The 20132-nt window shown below is 34.0% G+C and overlaps 1 protein-coding gene across 1 annotated transcript; it reads left to right on the forward strand.

The window, feature by feature from the left end:
* Positions 1 to 10910: 10910 nt before the first annotated feature.
* LOC108331867 (ferrochelatase-2, chloroplastic) lies at positions 10911 to 19856 on the forward strand. Its single transcript, XM_017566854.2, has 10 exons — positions 10911 to 11367; positions 12042 to 12369; positions 12495 to 12638; positions 13210 to 13311; positions 13853 to 13956; positions 14050 to 14176; positions 17805 to 17957; positions 18301 to 18401; positions 18503 to 18704; positions 19178 to 19856. Exons 1-10 carry the CDS (start codon positions 11252 to 11254, stop codon positions 19400 to 19402), a joined length of 1602 nt encoding a protein of 533 aa, XP_017422343.1. The 5' UTR covers positions 10911 to 11251; the 3' UTR covers positions 19403 to 19856.
* Positions 19857 to 20132: the final 276 nt, after the last annotated feature.

Consider the following 20132-nt stretch of genomic DNA (forward strand, 5'->3'; position numbering starts at 1 on the left):
AAATTCTTCAACTAGCTCGACTTTACTTCCCATAAAAATCAAGTCATCTACATATAGAGCAACGAAATACATACTTGCTTTGTGTTTCCTTAAGTATAGAGCGTATTCATACGGACATTGCTCATAACCATTTTTCTTGAAATAGGCGTTAATTCATTCATTCCAAGCATGACGAGCTTGCTTTAGACCATACAATGCCTTCTTCAATCTCAACACCTTTTTTTCTTCATCTCTTCTTATATAATCGAGAGGTTGCTCTACATATCCTTATTCTTCAAGAAACATATTAAAATGTAGACTTCATGTGCATATGATGAATCTTCTATCCTTGTTGAGCTGCTAGTGAGAACAATAGTAGTCAAATTATCTCCATCCTTGTTACTAGAGCGAATACTCCATCATAGTCAATTCCTTTTTTTTTTGTAGCCCTTCACCATAAGTCGAGCTTTATAGCGCTCCGCCTTTCCTTCTACGTTAGTTTTCTTCTTATATACCTACTTTACACTAATTGGTCGGGCACCTATGGGTAGATTTGTCAGCTCCTATGTTTAATTTTTGTCAATTGAGTTTATCTCTTCATCCATTGCTTTTTTCCATCTTTCATCAAGTACAACTTCTTCAAATTTAACATCTTTTGCACTTGCTAAGAGACATACTTCATGTACCTCATCAATGGAGTTATAAATATAATTTAAACTCTGAATTTTGGGTTGTATGGGTTCATCTTCCTCTATATTCTAATCATCCTCATATTTGTTATGTCGAGCTCTCTACCCTAGAAACCGTGTTTTCTAGAGACTTTTCCTTTGAATCATTCCAGCTCCACTCACTCTCTTCATCTATTTGGACATCCCGACTTATTAACGTCTTGCCTAAAAATGGGTTGTACAGCTTGTAGGCTTTTGCCTATTCATCATAGCCAATAAACACATACATTTTGCTTATGTCATCAAGCTTTATTCTAAGTTGATCTGGTACATGTCCATAAGCCACGCTTCCAAAGATTTTAAAGTGATTAACACTTGGTTTTCTTCCACTCCATGCTTCTTGTGGTTTCATTTCGTCCAGCTTCAAATGTGCACACCTATTTTACAAATATACTACACAACCTCCGCCATAACTGCTTTAGCATATTCTTTCCTTTAAGCATAGTTCGAACCATATCAAGGATGGTCCAATTCTTTCTCCTAGTCACACTATTTTTGTGTTGGTGAATATGGAGCTGTAAGAAACCATCTTATCCCTTGTTCTTCATAGTATTCCTTAATGTTTGCCGATGTGAATTCACCTTCCCTTTCTGATCGTACTGCTTTCATATGCTTATTTGCTTCATTTTCCACCATAAGCCTGAACATCTTAAATGTCGCCAATGCTTCTGACTTTTCTTGTAAGAAATATACCCAGGCTTTTCTAGAGAAATCATCTATAAAGGAGACAAAATACCTCTTACTACTGAATGAGCTAGGAGAAATTGGCCTATAAAGGTTGATGTGAATAAGATCGAGTTGTTCTTCTAGTTGTACATAGCCAAGTTTGGGAACTTAGTTCTATAGTGTTTCCCGAGTACGCATTTTTCACAGAATTTATTCTTAAACTCTACATTGGGTAGTCTGAGTACTATCTCCTTCTTTGATAACTCGGTCAGGCATCCAAATCGGAAGTGCCACTTTATGGCTTCATCTTTTATGTTTAGCTTTAAGCACCTCTTCTGTAAGATCTTCAACTCCAGTTTATATATCTGATTTTTCTACATTACCCGCGTTGCAAGACAACCATGCTTGTCTTTGAAGTATAGTACCCAGTCTTTCATTAGAACTAAGTTGACTTTCTCTATCAATTGACCCATGCTTAAAATGTTGTTTTTTATTTCAAGAACATAGTAAACGTCCCTGATTTCTCCAACTTGCACATCCTTCTATATGTGTCTAATTATTCCACAACCTTTCACAACCACCTTGAAATCATCTCCGAAAGACACGAAACCGATGTTTGTTGAGACAAGACAAGTTCGTCTATAGCATCATTGGTTCTGAGTTTTAAACAAACAACATTAAACAAAATAGTCTTGGATATAGTCGTAGAGTGAAAATAGTCAAAACACTAAACGATAGTTAGGGACACTAGGTCTAAAATAAAAGGTGTCCACACAACTAGTCTAGCACTTCTAATTCACTAATGACTAACTAAAAATTAAGGATCCTATAAGAAGCATATATAAATGACTTCCAAAGAAGTGAGTAACTCGTAGAAAAATAGTTAGGTCCAACCCAGATACAACGTTAAAATGACAAACTAAAGATGCTTAACTAGAAGAATAGGATAGGCAGAAACATGAGTGCTAGACTCAAAATACCTATTCATCCAGCAACATAGGAAAGCCTTAAGAAAACACTTAGGATTATTTGAAACAAAAAACAACTAGGTTAAAGCTTCCAAACGTTGTGCTAAACGACTTACAAGTCAAAACGTCTAAGAGAGTTATGTTAAATGTGTAAGCTATATTGTACCCAATGATAATAAGTTAAGCTCTCAAGAAGTGAAAAGACATTTAGCCAATGTCTTTGACTAAACTCTCTAAAAGCCTCAATCAATAATCCAAAAACATTTAAAAGACAAAACTTGCTAAACACTCTAGAAAGCGTTTACAAAAGTCTAGACAATAATACTTTCTCAGTATGTCGTAGTTTGACAAAAGTGTCAAACAATAAATTCATGACTAGAAAGTATCAAATGATGAAATGGAAAACATCATACTAAACATGTCGATTAGGAATAGATACAAAACCTAACCAAGATAGACAAACTTTCACTACGAAATGATTCTAATACACCAAAAGAGCAAAACCTACCTCAAGACACAAAATAAAAGACATTCACACCAAAACGCAATCCTGAAAACAACAAGTAAAAACTAACTAAGAAAAATCCTCATATAGGATAAGCGATATCACATACCAAGCATACTCTCAGTCAACAATGAAAATCTCATCTTTAGCAATTCCACTAGTAAACACAAGCAATCAAATCTTGAGAAAACATAAAACCTTGATTGTTTTGAACATATCACTAAATGTCATATAATGCTCAATGTTTAAGAACAAAGCAAATAGGAAAACAAACATATTTAATGTATAGGCATTTTCTCTACCTTGTGTAGGAAACTACTGCAAGCATTCATCAGATATATCTCTTAAGGGTTAGAAATAAACGTTAGAAAGAAGAAGATATAAGCTAAATGTTCTGTTAATCAAAAGTTGTGCCAAATTAACAGTCAAATTTTCTTTTGATAATGTTTTGAAAACCATGCCTGCTCTGACGAAAAGACACTAGCCTATGACTAACACCTACAACAACAACCATGAAAATCCAAATCTTAAGACAAGCTTCGTCAAACGATCATATTATCAAATCTCAAGACATGCATAGTCTAAACGACCATGTCATCAAAGGTGTATAAATAGAAGATAAAAAGGAGATGATGATGATGAAGAAGAAGAAAAAGGACATAAAGACATAACATCATCAGAATTGAGTAAGAAAATCTCTTTGAGCTATTAGAGTCAAATACTTCTACTCAAGGGTAGAGAAGAAGAAAAGAGCTCAAGAAAAAGAAATTTTATCAAGCTTCATTGCAATATCCGTTTACTATTGTAAGGAGAGAGAAAATAGAGAAAAGAGAAACACTTAGCGAGTCTATAGAATGTATTTATTGAACATATATCCTCTATGCGAGAGTAATCGTCTAAACGACTGGTAAGCAATCAATTGTTTGCAATTATGAAAAGAATAAAAAAACTTGTTGTATAACTCAAGTGAGTTAAGGAAATCTAGGCAACGTATTAGAAGATACCAGGATTGTCTAGTACCAAGAGTGGTGAAACTCAATCACTCTAGGGTAATAGGAGTTATTCACTGACTATGGATACTAGGAATGGTGAAACTCAACCAGTTTAGGATAACAAGAGTTATTCGCTGACTAGGGATACCAAGAGTGGTGAAGAATACTGTGTAACCAGGAGTCGGTGAAACTCAGTCGAGGTCACAGTAACAGGTGGTTACTAGTGGACACAAACAACTAGGAGTGGGTTAAACTGAACTAGGCAGTGTATCTGATAGCATACCCCTAGCCATGGCGTAGCAATTCATGAAAAGTTGGAGTCATCTATGGAAGATGGGCCTAGACTCTTTCTCTTGGGTCATCTTAAGCCATCATGGAGATCCTAGAGTAAGAATAATTTTTAGGTCTTGTATTTTAGGCATAGTAGTCTAGATTTTATTTGGGCTTTGTATTATGGACCAAGTAGTCTAGATTTTATTTAGGCTTTGTATTATGGGCCTAGTAGTGTAGGATTTCCATTTGGGCCTTGTATTTTGGGCCAAGTAGAGTAGGGTTTTGACCACCTAAGTCAACATTGGGCCTTAAGCCCAACATTGACCAAGATGGACGTCCAAATGGGTGTGTTGACCAAGGGGTCAACACTTTTGGCCAAGCTTGGAGGACAAAGAGCTCATTTTCGTCCAAGACATGTGGAGACACCCATTGGAGAGTTTCTCCTCCTAGCTAGTGGTCATGTGTCATTCTAGGAATGAAGAGTTTTTCCATAGGTAGTAGTTGCATCTCACCATCTCATTTGAAAGGATTTTTTCCACTTGTCTCCCTCCTGTTGGAGAGGATTTCTCCTTCCTCTCAAAGCCAACCAAGGTTACTCTTTTAGGTTAAAGTTTCTGCCCATTTTGAGACACCTTAGCCTATAAATAGAGGTGTCTCTCACTAGTACAAAAATCGCGTACAACGTCGAATATTTTGGGCTTTTAACGGAGAATTCGCGAATGATGTCATATCAGGAGACGTTAAATTGACCTCGAATTTTAAAAAATTCGACGTTAAATTAACGTCAAATTTTTTCAATATACGACGTTAACTTAACGTCGAATTTTATCAATATTCGATGTTAATCAATTTTTTTTTAATTAATTGTGATCCTTTTTAACAACTCTACGAGATCTAAAAAGCAAAAAACAACAAATTTCAAGTTTTTGGTATTTTATAAAGCATGAACTTTGATCAACAACAAACAACAATAACCAACAACAAACAAGTTCAATCAAACAACAACAAACAAGTTCAACCAAACAACAACCATAAACAAGTTAAAAAAAACAACAAACAAGTTCAACAAATAAGTTCTTCAAAACGAAAACGAAAACTAACCTTCAAAAGGTGGGTTCATCGGAATAAAGTGTCGTCACCCGTGAGAGAGAAAGCAGAATGCATCTATGAAGGACAAGAATACGAAAATAATCGGTTAAAACAAACGAAAATCATACATAAAGTAGTTAATTAACATGCACTTGTATCAAATGAAAGAAAGATTACCTGTGATGATCGTCAAACTTTGTTCGAGAAAAGTTTGAGAAGAGAAGAGGGTCTCGCGCGCTAAGATAAAGTGAATGTATTTTCAATCTCCCGCTCAAATTTTTATTGAATTCACTAACCTTTTAACGTCTAACGCTAGGACATTCGACGTTTTATATCCTTTTACGTCGAATTACAATTATAAATGACGTTTAATAATTGCATTTATTTACAAAAATGCCACTGGTCATTTTTAACGTTGGCTATTTAGTGGTTCGACATTAAACGTGTGACGTTATACGTTGTTTTTGCACTAGTGTCTCCATCATGTAATCACCTTTGAAATAGAGTAAAGTTATGTAGTCTTGGCTATGATGTTAAAAGAGTAGCCTTAGTGCTCCCATTTGCCCAAACTTTCCAAAAGACAAGAACCATCCATTTTTCTTCTAGTAGTTTTGTTTTTGTGAATCTATTCTAGCACCTTTCATTAGGATTTCTTTTGAATGCTTAACCTTTAATTTCTTGCTTGTCTCCTAAGATTTCTTAGTTTTGTTATAATCAAATTCCTTTTGCAAAACCTTTCTTGCTTTTAGACCTTTAATTCCTTTTATTCCTTGGTTCTTATTGTTACTCTTCTCGATTTTAGTTAATTATTGTGGTGTAGGTTCTCTTTGTGAGGTGATCCAACATCTTAAACATAGCCTTCTAGGTGGTGGAGACCAAAGACTAAACAAGCTATAATACAAGATACAATACAAGATCCAACCTCATGAGGAAAATGCACCAAATCCATTATAAAAGATACAATATTACAAACTTAAAAAAGAGGCTAAACAATCCTATACATAGGTAAGAAATCAGTACCTATCATAAAAAATCTAAACTAATGGTAGGAGACATCAAAGAATACCATTTAAAATTGTTCCCTGTTTACCAAACTCAAATTGACCAATTTATCAACATAATGGTTTCCTTTCCTAAAAATATGTGAAACTTTAAATTTTTTATCACTACAAATCTTCTAACATTTCATATGCCTATAAGAATCCAAGGAATAATTCATTACGAAGAGAAGGCTTTGCACACAAAAACAAAATGACGCTAGCCAAAGATATCTAAGTCCAACACTCCAAGCATACTCCACTACATAATAGGTCCCATAAGTTTAACATAAAGAGAGTTTTGAACTCCCAAAAAAGAGGAAAAGTTGTCAATATATTTCCTCTTGTTGTCCCGAAAAATGACGCTGCAAAATTGAAGAAAGATTCATTATGGTTTCATATATGTTTGAAGATGAATTTGATTTGTAATGTATTCAAGGTATACATCATTACCTCATTCTAGTCATCTGTAATGATAGCTCGAATGATGGTCTTAATCCAGTAGATGACATAGAAGCCACATTCCCATGAATCTAGCTGTTGGTTACACTAAAATGACAAACTAAATAGTTAAGAGTTTAGATCATTCAATAACATAGGAAATGAATTAGAACTATAAATGACTTACAACCTTTGGATACAAAATTTGAACGATTTAACCTCGAGATTTACCAATAACTCTGTACAGATTGAAAACACAAAGTAAAATTAATATAACTACAGTTATCATAAAAGTTTAAGGTGAACATCAAATTCAAAGTCATTTTTGGAGAAACACTTACCCTTGAAGCATTGTTCTCAAGTCATTTTTCATCTTCCTATACAACGAACAAAACCATATAATTTTACATTGTTTGGGAATGATGACCATCAGCTGCCAGTGCGACCTATCACGAAGGACAAATAGTTATTTAACTAATTAAGGAAACTTTAATAATGAACTTTTACATATAACAACACCTACCCATCAATGTATGGCACAAAGTATACGTCTCTTTTTGACTCATCCATCCATGTTTGCAAATAATGTTGTCTGTTTTCAAGTGTGTTACCAGAAGGTTGAATGGTCTGAGGTTCAACAAATCCGTACATGGAAGACCGACCTTGGTCTACAACGATTGTGTCCATGTACCTAAAAAAACAAAGTTAAGTTGTTAGAAACTATAAGAATCTAAATAAAAGTAATATGAAAGACAAAATTAACTATCTTACATGCACCACAGTTGAATGATGGAAATATTCAACATCCTGTCTCCCCCAATCACCTCCAATGCATCAGGCAATGTGATATATACTGGCACAAGGGGGGGAAGACCAAATACTCTCAAATCCCAGTATAGTTCTAATGGTGCTTTCTTCAACCTGGGTAATCCTGTCATTAGCTTTGATAGAGGATCATCCTCCGCTTCAGCCATGTCATCATCTTCATGTATGACTGTATCATGAATCGGCTGCTTCTGAGGACGTGTGAACTGAAGATAAGAATTTCATCAAAGAGTTATCAACAAATATTATAGACGTCCCCCCCCCCCCCCCCCCCCCCCCCCCCCCCCCCCACAATGGACGTCTACAGTCCCACTTATTTATGGATATGCCACTGGTCAATTATTTACGTTGGTGTTTTTGTGCACGGACGTCTATTGAGTGACGTTAAAGGCCAATTCTGCACTAATGTATATAAATAGGCTTTTTAAAATTTGACGATCCTTCATTCTTCAAATCATTTAGTAACAAGCTTTATTAGAGCAAAATCATTTTTATTAATATTTTTTTATAATGTATATATTTTTTTATTATGAGTGATTATTTGAGTTTAAAAAATATTTACTAAAAGGATAAAACTGTTCAAAAATTTATTTATTATAAATAATCATTTGAATTTTAAAAAATAGTTAAAATGAAATAAAAAAAAATGTATACACAATTGTCTGAGCGGCGCAGCGGGATGGTTAAGGCGTTCAACAAACCAAGAGGGGTGAATGAGTTTCTTATCCCAAATTGTTCTTTTAATAATTTTCTCACATAAATATAAATCACTAGTTCAAAATCAACATATATAGTCACAACGTCAAATGTCCTAGTGTTAGACGTTAAAATGTTAGTGAATTCAATAAAAATTTGAGCGGGAGATTGAAAATTCATTCACTTTATCTTAGCGCGCGAGACCCTCTTCTCTTCTCAAACTTTTCTCAAACGAAGTTTGACGACCATCACAGGTAATCTTTCTTTCATTTGATACAAATGCATGTTAATTAACTACTTTATGTATGATTTTCGTTTGTTTTAACCGATTATTTTCGTGTTCTTGTCCTTCATAGACACATTCTGCTTTCTCTCTCACGGGTGACGACACTTTATTCCGATGAACCTACCTTTTGAAGGTTAGTTTTCGTTTTTGTTTTGAAGAACTTATTTGTTGAACTTGTTTGTTGTTTTTTTTAGCTTATTTATGGTTGTTATTTGGTTGAACTTGTTTGTCGCTGTTGTTTGGTTGAACTTGTTTGTTGTTGTTTGATTGAACTTGTTTGTTGTTGGTTATTGTTGTTTGTTGTTGATCAAAGTTCATGCTTTATAAAATACCAAAAACATGAAATTTGTTATTTTTCTGCTTTTCAGATCTCGTAGAGTTGTTAAAAAGGATCACAATTAATTAAAAAAATAAAATAAATTGATTAACGTCATATATTGACAAAATTCGACGTTAACTTAACGTCTCCTGATATGACGTCGTTTGCGAATTCGCCGTTAAAAGCCCAAAATATTTGATGTTGTACGCGATTTTTGTACTAGTGAATTCCTTAAAACAATTTAAACAAATTAAAATAGTAACGAAGAGAGAAAACTGCCATGTAAGTTTTATTCTGATTCGAATCAAACAGATCCTACATCCAGTTGTTAATCTCAACTGAGAATTAACGCTTCACTAGCACAAACCAACAAACTGTTACAATCATAAAGAAAATAAAACAGTTTAAGCTTAGAACACCTCTCTTATTACCCCAAGAGGTGAAACTCACTTCCCCTGTGACCCATAAGGGATGAACACCTCTTCTGAATCTTCACAAAGGATGAACACCTCCTTTGAATGCTTCACGAAGGATGACATGCTTTTAACTCAACAACAACAACAACACTAAATCACACTCCTTGTGAAAGTTCTCGCTTTATGCCAACAACAACAACACTCAATCACACTCCCTGTGAATGTTCTCGCTCTATGCCAACACGCCAAGTTCTCAAAGCCACAGCACAAGGGTTCAACAAACCCTAGAACACTTATCACCGCAACCTGCAGATAAGAATTTCGAAATACACTTTTTGTATGTTTCGTATTTCGCCCAGAGTCCCAATCTAATTTATGGAGATCTCATTCAAGGATACCTCCAAGTCAATTAATTAACGTGTGATAATCAATTATCTAATTATGGTAATTGATTATGCATTTAATGAATGTACAACGGTTTGCTTAAAAATTATCAATTGCTCGTGATAATCAATTATGTTTGATAATCAAGTATCTTGAGTATAAAATAAGATTTTCTGATTCAAAATAAACTTTAACGCAACTTAAGACAAACAATACATGAAATCAAAGATAAACCACATCCTATACATAAATCTACTAAATTACAAAAGCAATCTACAATAAAAGCGAGCACTTGAGATTTAACTTTGAGATTTAACTTTAAGACTTCATTAAAATTTCTGCTCTTCTGCTTATGCTAACAAAAAAAAAAGTAAATATTTATTAAGAAGACTAGTGAAAACATATGTGTTTACTTTTATTTTATTATAACAAAAATTATATAAAATATATAATTATTTTTAATTATTTGAAAAATATATTAATAAACTATAAAAGTGAACTAAAAAAGGTAAAAGTGAAAGATATTTTATTTATTTATTTAGAGTAATAATTAAATTAAAAAAATAGTTAGCTAAATTTAGAAACAAATTGTGTACACCAAACAATATGAATCTTTTCTTAATAATATAAATTAGAGAAACACATGTGCTACTTATGTTTCTTTCTTACAACAACAAAAAATAATAAAATTATTTTTATTATTATAATTATAAGAGTAATTATAAATAATTTTTTCAATTTTTTTGTAAATAATTTTTATTTATTCTATAAATATATAATTTTATTATAAATAGTTATTTTAATTTAAAAGATAATTAAATTAAAAATATAGTAAAAAAATAATTAAATTAAACTAAATATCACTTCAAAATAAAATGAGTAAAACAACTATTTTAAGTAAAAAACTATTATTTAAGGAATAAAATTTAAATTTAAATATGTATACTAAAATGGAAATTTTCCTTCTTTTTTAAATATATAATAGCATAGATAATATAGATTTCAAATCACTTTAATAAAATTTAGTAAGTAAAATCCGACAATTAAAACTGAAGTTAAGATTTATTTTGGCATAAGTAGCCTCTTTCTAACCATTTTATCTCCGATCCCGACATAAGTAAGAAGCCAAATACAGAACTAACATTATTTGCTCAGTATATCTTTCTAAGTTTGTAAGACATATTCTGTCTCAGAGAAATCGTTGCAATTGACCTGCATACATAGCCTGTGCCTGAGAACTGAGAAAGTAAATTAAGAATTTCCCTTTATATATATATAAAGTAAATAATTGAAGTGAAGATTAAGATAAACGAAAAGAAGTGGTCCGAATTGATTTGAGTCTCACCTGCCTCTACCTCACAACCCCCAACATCAGCCATAACTTCAAGAGGGTCCCTTCTCTGCCTCAACATTCAGAGGAATTGATGTACCAATACACTACAACAGTTCCTATGCCCTAAAACAAGTGAAAAATGAAAAAAAAGACAAACTTTCTCTCCAATCTCATTCTCACCCAACTACCCTCTTTCTAGTTCTTTCAGCCTTCTCCTCCACATTAATTGGAATTGGGTTTTTCGCTATATTTCTTTCTGGGTAGTTCTTCTTCATAGCATTGGACTGTGCTGATCTATCACTGTTATTGAAGCTATGAACTCTCCACTTCATGCCCCTTCATCATCAGCATCTTCTTCTTCTTCTTCCTCCCATGTGCTTCGTCCTCCTCCAGGCCTCACTCATGCTTCTCGTAACCTCAAGAATCCTCTGTAAGTGTTCCACTTTTCATGATTCTGATGCTTTTGTATTTTTCTGTTCTGTCTGACCTATGTTTTTCTTATCCAACACCTTTTCCGTTTCATCCCTGTAACGGATTCTTAGCGTGACTTGAATTGGAGTTAATTAATCAGAATCACAGTAAAGAGTGTCCGTTCTAAATTTTAAGTTATTGGTACTGGCATTTATAAGAAGGATTGTCGGACAATTTTTTATAAATAATGAAAATGCCATTTCTCGGATAATGATGCAGGTATGCAAGATTATGATTTACTCTTTGGATGTTGCTACTTAAGCTTAATTGTAGAGTGGAGTTTAACTTTACTTAAATGAATTGTTTACCTGAGGAAATATCCTTAGAATCAAGCACTCTTTGTTTCCTTTCAAGTTTATTGTCCGTGAACACAAAATTTCGCAGATTTAAACTTTAGTTGCATTTTTCCCCTGAAAGCTGCAAACTGCTACACTTTATTCCAAACATTTTTTATGTGGATAATTTATTTGCGGCATTGAGTTGCACATCAAAGTCCAACTTTTCTTGGTCTTCTAAACTTCAATATGATCATATTTGACACCTTTTACAAAAGTGTGTAACCTTTGGGTCAAATTTGTTACTAAAAATGTCAAGATTAACACCAAAGTATGTAACTTTTTTTTATGTTCATAGGTTGTTGCCACACACAATCTCTACCTCTCAGAAGAAGTATCGCTGCTTTGGAGCTCATATAGAGGCTTCTTTTAATATTATTCCCTTGAAAAATTACAAATCGTTCAGAAGTTCTCCATGGTGGTCTGAAGCACAATCCCCGGTTTCTAACCAATCACTCAACAAACAGTTGTTCTCAGTAGGATCTTTAGCAACTTCTACGTCTCAAGATGTTTCTGATACAACTCGTATTGGTGATGATAAGATTGGAGTGTTGCTGTTAAACCTTGGAGGTCCAGAGACTCTAGAAGATGTGCAGCCTTTTTTGTTTAACCTTTTTTCCGACCCGGTAATACACTTGGTTTTACACACTTTGCATTTGAGCTGTCATTTGTTATCCTTCAGTCCCTTTAGGTTGATAGTAACTTGAAACTATGAATTCTTTATTGTTTGATATTATGTACAATAACACAGGATATAATACGATTGCCAAGGATATTTAGTTTTCTTCAAAAGCCATTGGCCCAATTTGTATCGATTGTAAGGGCCCCAAAGAGTAAAGAAGGCTATGCTTCCATCGGTGGTGGCTCTCCTCTCAGACGTATGACTGATGCACAGGCATGACTCTTCCTATCAATTTGTTTCTTTTCCGATATGACATATTTTATAGTCAAATTTGTAAATAGGCATTGGATACTTCCAATTTCTATTTCCACAAATTGATCTGATTATATTTGAGAGGGAGTTGAGCTGTGTATATTTACCATATATGAAATTTGTCTCTTGCCAATTTTCTCAACTTCAGGTTATGTAAGGCGAAAGAACAGCACAAAAGTATATAAAAAAATTTCAGAGGTTTCTAGAAATCAATGTCATGTGCATTTCAATTTCATTCAGCTATTGTATTTATAAATTATAATTAATATATGTGGATACTGTTAGAGTAGAATTTTTTTTCCGGTAGGTACTTTAAGTTACTAACTTGGACAAGGTTATACTGTCACCTCATCTTTAATAATTTTCCAACCAACTAAATCAAGGTTTGCAAATTTCAGTGATCCATTTAGATTTTACAATCAATTTATAATGCTATGGGATACATTACATAATCATTCCCTTAAATGGGTACTTTTGTTTGACTCTATTAGTTTCCTAGTAGTCCTGGTTCATCTAATGAGCTCCTTCACAGGCTGAAGAGTTGAGAAACTCTCTTTGGGAAAAGAATGTCCCAGCTAAAGTATATGTCGGAATGCGTTACTGGCATCCTTTCACTGAAGAAGCTATTGAGCAGGTAGTTCATGATGTAAACTGCAAAAGAATTTGCTTAAGATCATGCCATTGGTGGATTCTCTTCCCTATTATTGTCCTTCAATCTGAGTTAAAAGATGTAGCTCTATGCTTCATATTCTAAAAGGAAGCTTGCAACATTTCAAAGGGTTGCTTGAAGCAATTGTCTTTGATAATGAATTATTGGGCAGCTTCCATGTATCCAATGTGTTCTATCCTTGTGAAGTTATGTCTTTGCCAATACCAATTAAATCTGACTCCTAAACCTTTTACAAAGATTTTCAATAATTAGCTTGAAATGTTTTCTTGTCTCTTTATACTGTAAGCAAGTGAGCACACATTCACATACTTGTGTGAACAAAAGTGTTGAGCTCTGATTAGCAAAGAAAGAATAAATGATAATAGTATTGAAAATAAATCTTAAAGAATCATGACATTTTATTAAAATCGTGAGAACTTTTGGATTGATATTTATCATTTATCCTTTTTGTGATTTCTTGCCTACCTGATTGTAATTAATTTATTCCTTCAAATATATTGTGTAGATTAAAAGGGATGGAATTACAAAGCTTGTTGTTCTTCCACTTTATCCTCAATTCTCAATCTCAACCAGTGGATCAAGCCTACGTCTGCTGGAGAATATATTCCGGTGATTACTGAAAAAAAAATCTCATTTATTATACTTCAAATATATAAACTATCTAACTTTCTGTTATATTGTGAATTATTGTTGGTTCTTCAGAGATGATGAATATCTAGTCAACATGCAGCACACAGTAATACCATCATGGTATCAGCGTGAAGGATACATAAAGGCCATGGCAAATTTAATTGAAAAAGAGCTGAAGAGTTTTGACTGCCCTGAGGAGGTTCAACAATTTTTTAATCTCTTAAATTTAAACTACTTATAAAAAAGGGCATGGTTCCTTGACTTATTTTACAATTCAAATCTTGACCGTTGGGTAACAGATTGGCAAACTAACTATGCTTGATTTCATCAGACTTTTAAGATAGATTATACTTTGTTTTATTGAGATTGCTCTGTTGAAAACTATTGTTATTACTCTATATCTTCGTTTGGCATTGCTGAGAAGTATATTTCCTGCAATTTAGTTTGATAGGGCAAACTATGGTTTAGGAAAGTATAATTCTGTATCGGGAAGTTATTAGGTAGTTGTTTTTATATTAATTCGGGATTAGGCAGTTATAGGTTATGATATGGCAGTTATAGTGATATAGACTTTTAAAAAGACCATAAAAATTAAGTCATCAGATTGTTATTGTTGATGTTTTGAAGGAGGAAACTTTCTGTTAGTGTGAACCCTTGTATCTGATGATGTTTGTACTTAAATCTAGCCTAAAAATCAACTTATTTCTATAAGTCAGTATTCGTGTGTGCTCAACAAATGGTCGGACCTTGTTTCTTATGTAAGTATGAAACCAGGCAGAATGAAACGCAATTACAACAGGTGCAAGTTCTGCGATTGTAATTCACAAAAATTTGTGTTTTAGAAACTGTGGCACTTGGATTTTAGCTTATCATGGGCGGGTTGGAAGGAGGGAACAAGGTTTTTTTGAGAAGTAACAATGAGGAAGAAGTAGAATTCAAAGTTTAACTGATGGAACCTGATGTGAACTCCATTTGCACAAGGACTGATTTAAGATTTTTAGGGTTAGAACCTTGTAGGAAATTTGGAAAATTAGTGAGAAGGTTGACAGTATTTTAGAAACGTCGATATCTGAGCTATAGAACTCCGATTGGGGTGATTCCAAAACAAGGTGAAAGTCCACGTTCTAAACTTCAATTTAGGCTCAAGAATCACTTAATTTGGACATGTAGAATGAAAATAATGACTACGAGATAAACCTGGACAAAATTATGAAAGGTGGAAGGAAAGAATCACTCTTTCCAAGTGAGGCAAAACACAAAGGATGAGAAAGTTCTTTGATACAGCCAAAGCTTCTTGAATCACTCAAGAACTTACGAGAATCACTCTCACTGAGATAAAAGAGTTAAAACTCTAATATTTCTGCATAAAACTTCACTTGTTTTTCTTTTGATGAAAATGGTTCAGCTTATTAAAAGCTTTAGCCATCAGAATTACAAAAGAGTTAATGGCTGATTGCAATTGAAATGTGGCAACCAAAAGTCACCCAAAAGCATTCATCTTTGAATCCTTTTGGTCTTCCAAAGGCTGATGACTAAGTGGCTAATTGGGCCTTTATTACAACTTCAAATAAAACCAAAATAAAGTCCATTAATTGATTAACCCAAAACATAATTGGTCAGCCAATTTTACAAAGGATTGAGCCATTATTTAAACAAACTACTTACTTTAAAATTGCAGCAAAGTGGCATGTTCCCATCATTGGTTGGATTCACATCATACCCTCCTTCGAGAAGATCCTACCCGTATCTTTAGGCTTTATTTTACTACTAGTTTTATTAAAAGTTTATTGTGTCCTTGTAAAGGACTTTACTTTTTCACAACTTGAAACTAATTCTCGTCCTCTAGGATGAAATACAACTTGAATAAATATAGATTTGTTCCTTTCAAATGGTTGCAATCCGTGGAGCACCTCCCTTACCAACACTCCCTCACCACTCCCTCACCTTCATATGTAACAACAAATAACTCCATGTGCTCTATTTCATCAAGGGACTACATGCATAATAAAGCACTACGAAAAGCTTCCTTTTCAGACATGGGAGTTGGTGTATTTCATTCATGTGCCCATCCTTTTGTTCATGTAAATGACACCACAAATAGAAGAAGAAAAATCATTGACAAATAAACTTTTCGTGTTGTGTTTCTCTAGTTCTTTTTCTTTTTCTTCATTTTCTCTTCTTTCTTTTTCTCTCATTCTTTCTTCACTCTCTTTTGCTTCTTTTTCTATTATTTATTTTTCTATTTTCTCCTTTTAGCCTATGTTGATCCTTAGTGACTTGTCCTGGTGTCATAAATTTCAACTTAATTTTATGCCCCTCATGCCTCAAATAAAGCAAGCGTTCATCAAGAATGAATGTTTTGAAACGAAGTCATGACCATCCTAAAAGAAGATGACAAGAGTCCATGGGAGCGATATCACATAATACATCTTGCACACACTGCCATGTAGTGAATCTGATCCCTGCTTGATTTAGATGAGAGCTTGTTGGTAAATGGAGTTTCTCCACCAATCTTTGGCTCACAACATTGTTGGCGCTTCCATAATCATATGCAACTAAACATGGGTGACCTTCAATTAAACACCTTGTATAGAAAACTTCCATCACCATTCCAAACCCAGAGCCGAAGCTCTAATACCAAATGATGTGAACCCCATTTGCACAATGATTGCTTTAGGATCTTTAGAATTTGAACCTTGTAGGAAATTTGGAAAATTAGAGAGAAGGTTGACACTATTTTAGAAACGTTGATATCTTGAGCTATAAAACTCCGATTCGGGTGATTCCAAAACGAGGTGAAAATTCATGTTCTAAACTTCAATTTAGGCTCAAGAATTGCTTAATTTGAACACATAGAACGAAAGTTATTACTACGAGATCAACCTGCACAGAATTGTGAAAGGTGGAAGGAAAGAATCACTCATTCCAAGGGAGGCAACACACAAAGGAAGGGAAAGTCCTTTCATACAGTTAAGGGTTCTTGAATCACTCAAGAACTTAGGAAATTACTCTCACTGAGATAAAAGAGTTAAAACTCTAATATTTCTGCATAAAACTTCTCTTGTTTTTTTTTTTGTCGAAATTGGTTCAGCTTATTAAAATTAAAAAAGAGTTAATGGCTGATTGTAACTGAAATGTGGCAACCAAAAGTCACTCAAAAGCATTCAGCTTTGCATCTTTTTGGTCTTTCAAAGGCTGATGACTAAGTGGCCAATTGGGCCCGTATTACAACCTGAAATAAAACCAAAATAAATCTCATTAATTGATTAACCCAAAACATAATTTGGTCAACCAATTTTACAAAGGATTGGGCCATTTTTTAAACAAACTAATTAAAAACTGCAGAAAAGTGGTGCGTCCCCATCATTGGATTCACATCAGAACCAAACTTAAATGTTTAACTGCAAAGGACAGTTTCCTTATTTAAGCCTTTAAGGATGAGGCTGCTTCTGTACTGGGAGGCATTGATAAGTAAAAATCTGATTTAAGCTGTTACAATTCTGCATTAATAAGTTGAGGCAATAATTTCAATATTAATTTCAGATTAGGGAGACATAGGGTATGATTTAGCAAATATAGTGGTATATAAGTTGTGTAATAGACTTGTAAAAAGAGAAATTAAGGTGTTAGATTGTCATTTCCAGTGTTTTGGAGAAGGAAACTCGCTAGGGGGAAACCCTGTGTTTGTTTACAATGTACTCAAATTTAGCTTAAAAACCAGATCATTTCTATACTTTAATCAGAATCCAGTGTTTGTTTATTCAGTCCAGCATATTTGCACTTGTTTCTGTGTTTGCATGAGTCCAAGTAATTCATGCTTGTTGCAGGTCATGATATTCTTCAGTGCACATGGGGTGCCTCTGGCCTATGTTGAAGAGGCTGGTGATCCATACAAGGTTGAAATGGAGGAATGTGTGGATTTGATCATGGAAGAACTCGAGACGAGAAAGATAACTAATGCCTACACCCTTGCTTATCAGGTAACTCCTTTTTGTTTTTCAGCACTTTATTCTCTCTAAGTTCTGATTTCTATTACTTTTTCTTTTTTAGATTTTCTACTAAAATGCGGTTATATTGCCCTCACCCAAATCATAATTGGAAATTCTCAGTTGAGTGATTCGCTAGGCAATAATATTCAAAATAGATCGTCATGTTCACCAACGCTCCCATAAAGAAAGCTCCTTGGGAGAATTTCTTTACAATTAGTCCGTCTGTCTGTCTTCAAACATGCCATCTTTTGATACCCTAGATCTGGGCACTTCTTTTAGGTTTAGAATTTCTTTTTCTGGATTTCTAACAGTTGGATATAATATGTTGTTACAGAGTAGAGTTGGACCAGTGGAATGGTTAAGACCCTATACAGATGAGACCATAATTGAACTCGGAAAAAAAGGAGTGAAAAGTCTGCTGGCTGTTCCAATTAGGTAAATATACTATTTTAGTTTACTCCTATCTTTCTTTATCTTCTCCACCTCTTTTCTTTGCTTCTCCCCATGCACATTGTTAACCCCGGCTTAATTCACAGCTTTGTCAGTGAGCACATTGAAACTCTAGAAGAAATTGATGTCGAATACAAAGAATTGGCTCTAGAATCTGGTATACAAAATTGGGGGCGTGTTCCTGCTCTAGGATGTGAACCTACTTTCATTTCTGATTTGGCAGATGCTGTCATTGAGAGTCTCCCATATGTTGGTGCCCTGGCAGCCTCAGACCTTGAAGCTCGACAGGTACTCTGTTGAACACCCATATAAATTTATGTTTCATATTCTAGATGAAAATCTGCATGGCTTCTGGAAAACGGGTAGATGTCACTGGAAGCACCAGTTAAGAGTCACATAAGTTGTAGTCCTGTAAAAGGAGGTAAAGGAAGATTAAGAATAATTATAAAATATTATTAAAAGGGATATTGTGGTAAATGAATATTATTAAGAATAATTATAAAATATTATTAAAAGTATCTCCTGAGAATTTAGTTTTTAACTGAACCTCACGGCTTTTTGTGATTCATGTAATCAAAATGAGAAAAGACTGTTGTTATTATTTTTATTTATTATTATATTCATGGTGGAAGTATTTCATTCAGTGTTCTTTTAAGCATTATTGAAAACTGACAGAATTTTCCGTAGATTTATTGATGATCTATTTTGTAGCTATATAGTTTCATCTTATAATCTGATTGAAAGTTTGCGCTCTTTGTCAGTCCCTTGTTCCACTGGGAAGTGTAGAAGAGTTATTGGCAGCATATGATACACAACGCAAGGAGTTGCCACCACCAGTTTTAGTGTGGGAATGGGGTTGGACAAAAAGTGCTGAAACTTGGAATGGAAGATTAGCAATGTTGGCTGTGCTTCTTCTTTTGTTTTTTGAAGTCACTACAGACAAGGGTTTGCTGCACCAATTCGGAATATGGCCCTCGCTTAGGTGAATGAAGAATCACCATGTGCCCTCTAAAGACAAGATTTAGTTGGGTTCAGTTTTGATTCTTTGTCAGTACATGGCTTTTTATACTACAGTCAAATCATGTTCTTAACACAGTTTTCGAGTAGTTTTTATCATAGTCAAGCTACACTTTACAATGTGTTAATGCATGATTAGAGTAGTGTAAAAGGGTCTTGACAGTGGATCAATTTATATCCATTCAGTTTTGCTTGTATTTCAATAATTTAAGCATCATATGCTTCTGAGATCCAAGGCATGCACCCAGGAGTTCTCAAATGCAGCTTAGGCACTATATTTGAGGATTGAGACGGGAGAGAAAATTTGTATCCTACACTGTTTTTGTATCTATTGTGGAAAACTGACTTACATGAGTTGGAAAACTAAGCTGTTGTAGATGATGAGCAGTTGAGGCAATAACAAATTCTTGTGTGAAGTGGGAACTCATCGGAGAACACTAGCAGCTGTTATGTTTGCCAAGATCAACAGAAGAGATTCTGTAAAAGGTGATGAAATTCTTGTTCAATTCTTTGCACCTGGACCAGACACAAGCACTGATCACATGTAGCAAAACTTAACGAAGAAAGTTTAGGAAAAACGGATATCGCCTCATCTGAGTAACTCTCTACAAGCTTTGATGATGAACACTACCGTTTACAGATGAACAGTCTTTTTAGTAAAGTTACAGTTTCTGCAGGGCTTTCAAATGTTTAAAGTTT

This window comes from Vigna angularis, chromosome 4, assembly GCF_016808095.1.
Source record: "Vigna angularis cultivar LongXiaoDou No.4 chromosome 4, ASM1680809v1, whole genome shotgun sequence".
Taxonomy (NCBI): domain Eukaryota; kingdom Viridiplantae; phylum Streptophyta; class Magnoliopsida; order Fabales; family Fabaceae; genus Vigna; species Vigna angularis.

Bases quoted from the DNA above. Each gene is read 5' to 3' on its own strand.
- LOC108331867 (XM_017566854.2), top strand. From the start codon at position 11,252: ATGAACTCTCCACTTCATGCCCCTTCATCATCAGCATCTTCTTCTTCT. The intron at 12,639-13,209 runs GCATGACTCTTC...GCTCCTTCACAG, and splicing joins GACGTATGACTGATGCACAG to GCTGAAGAGTTGAGAAACTC. The intron at 14,177-17,804 runs GTTCAACAATTT...TGCTTGTTGCAG, and splicing joins GTTTTGACTGCCCTGAGGAG to GTCATGATATTCTTCAGTGC.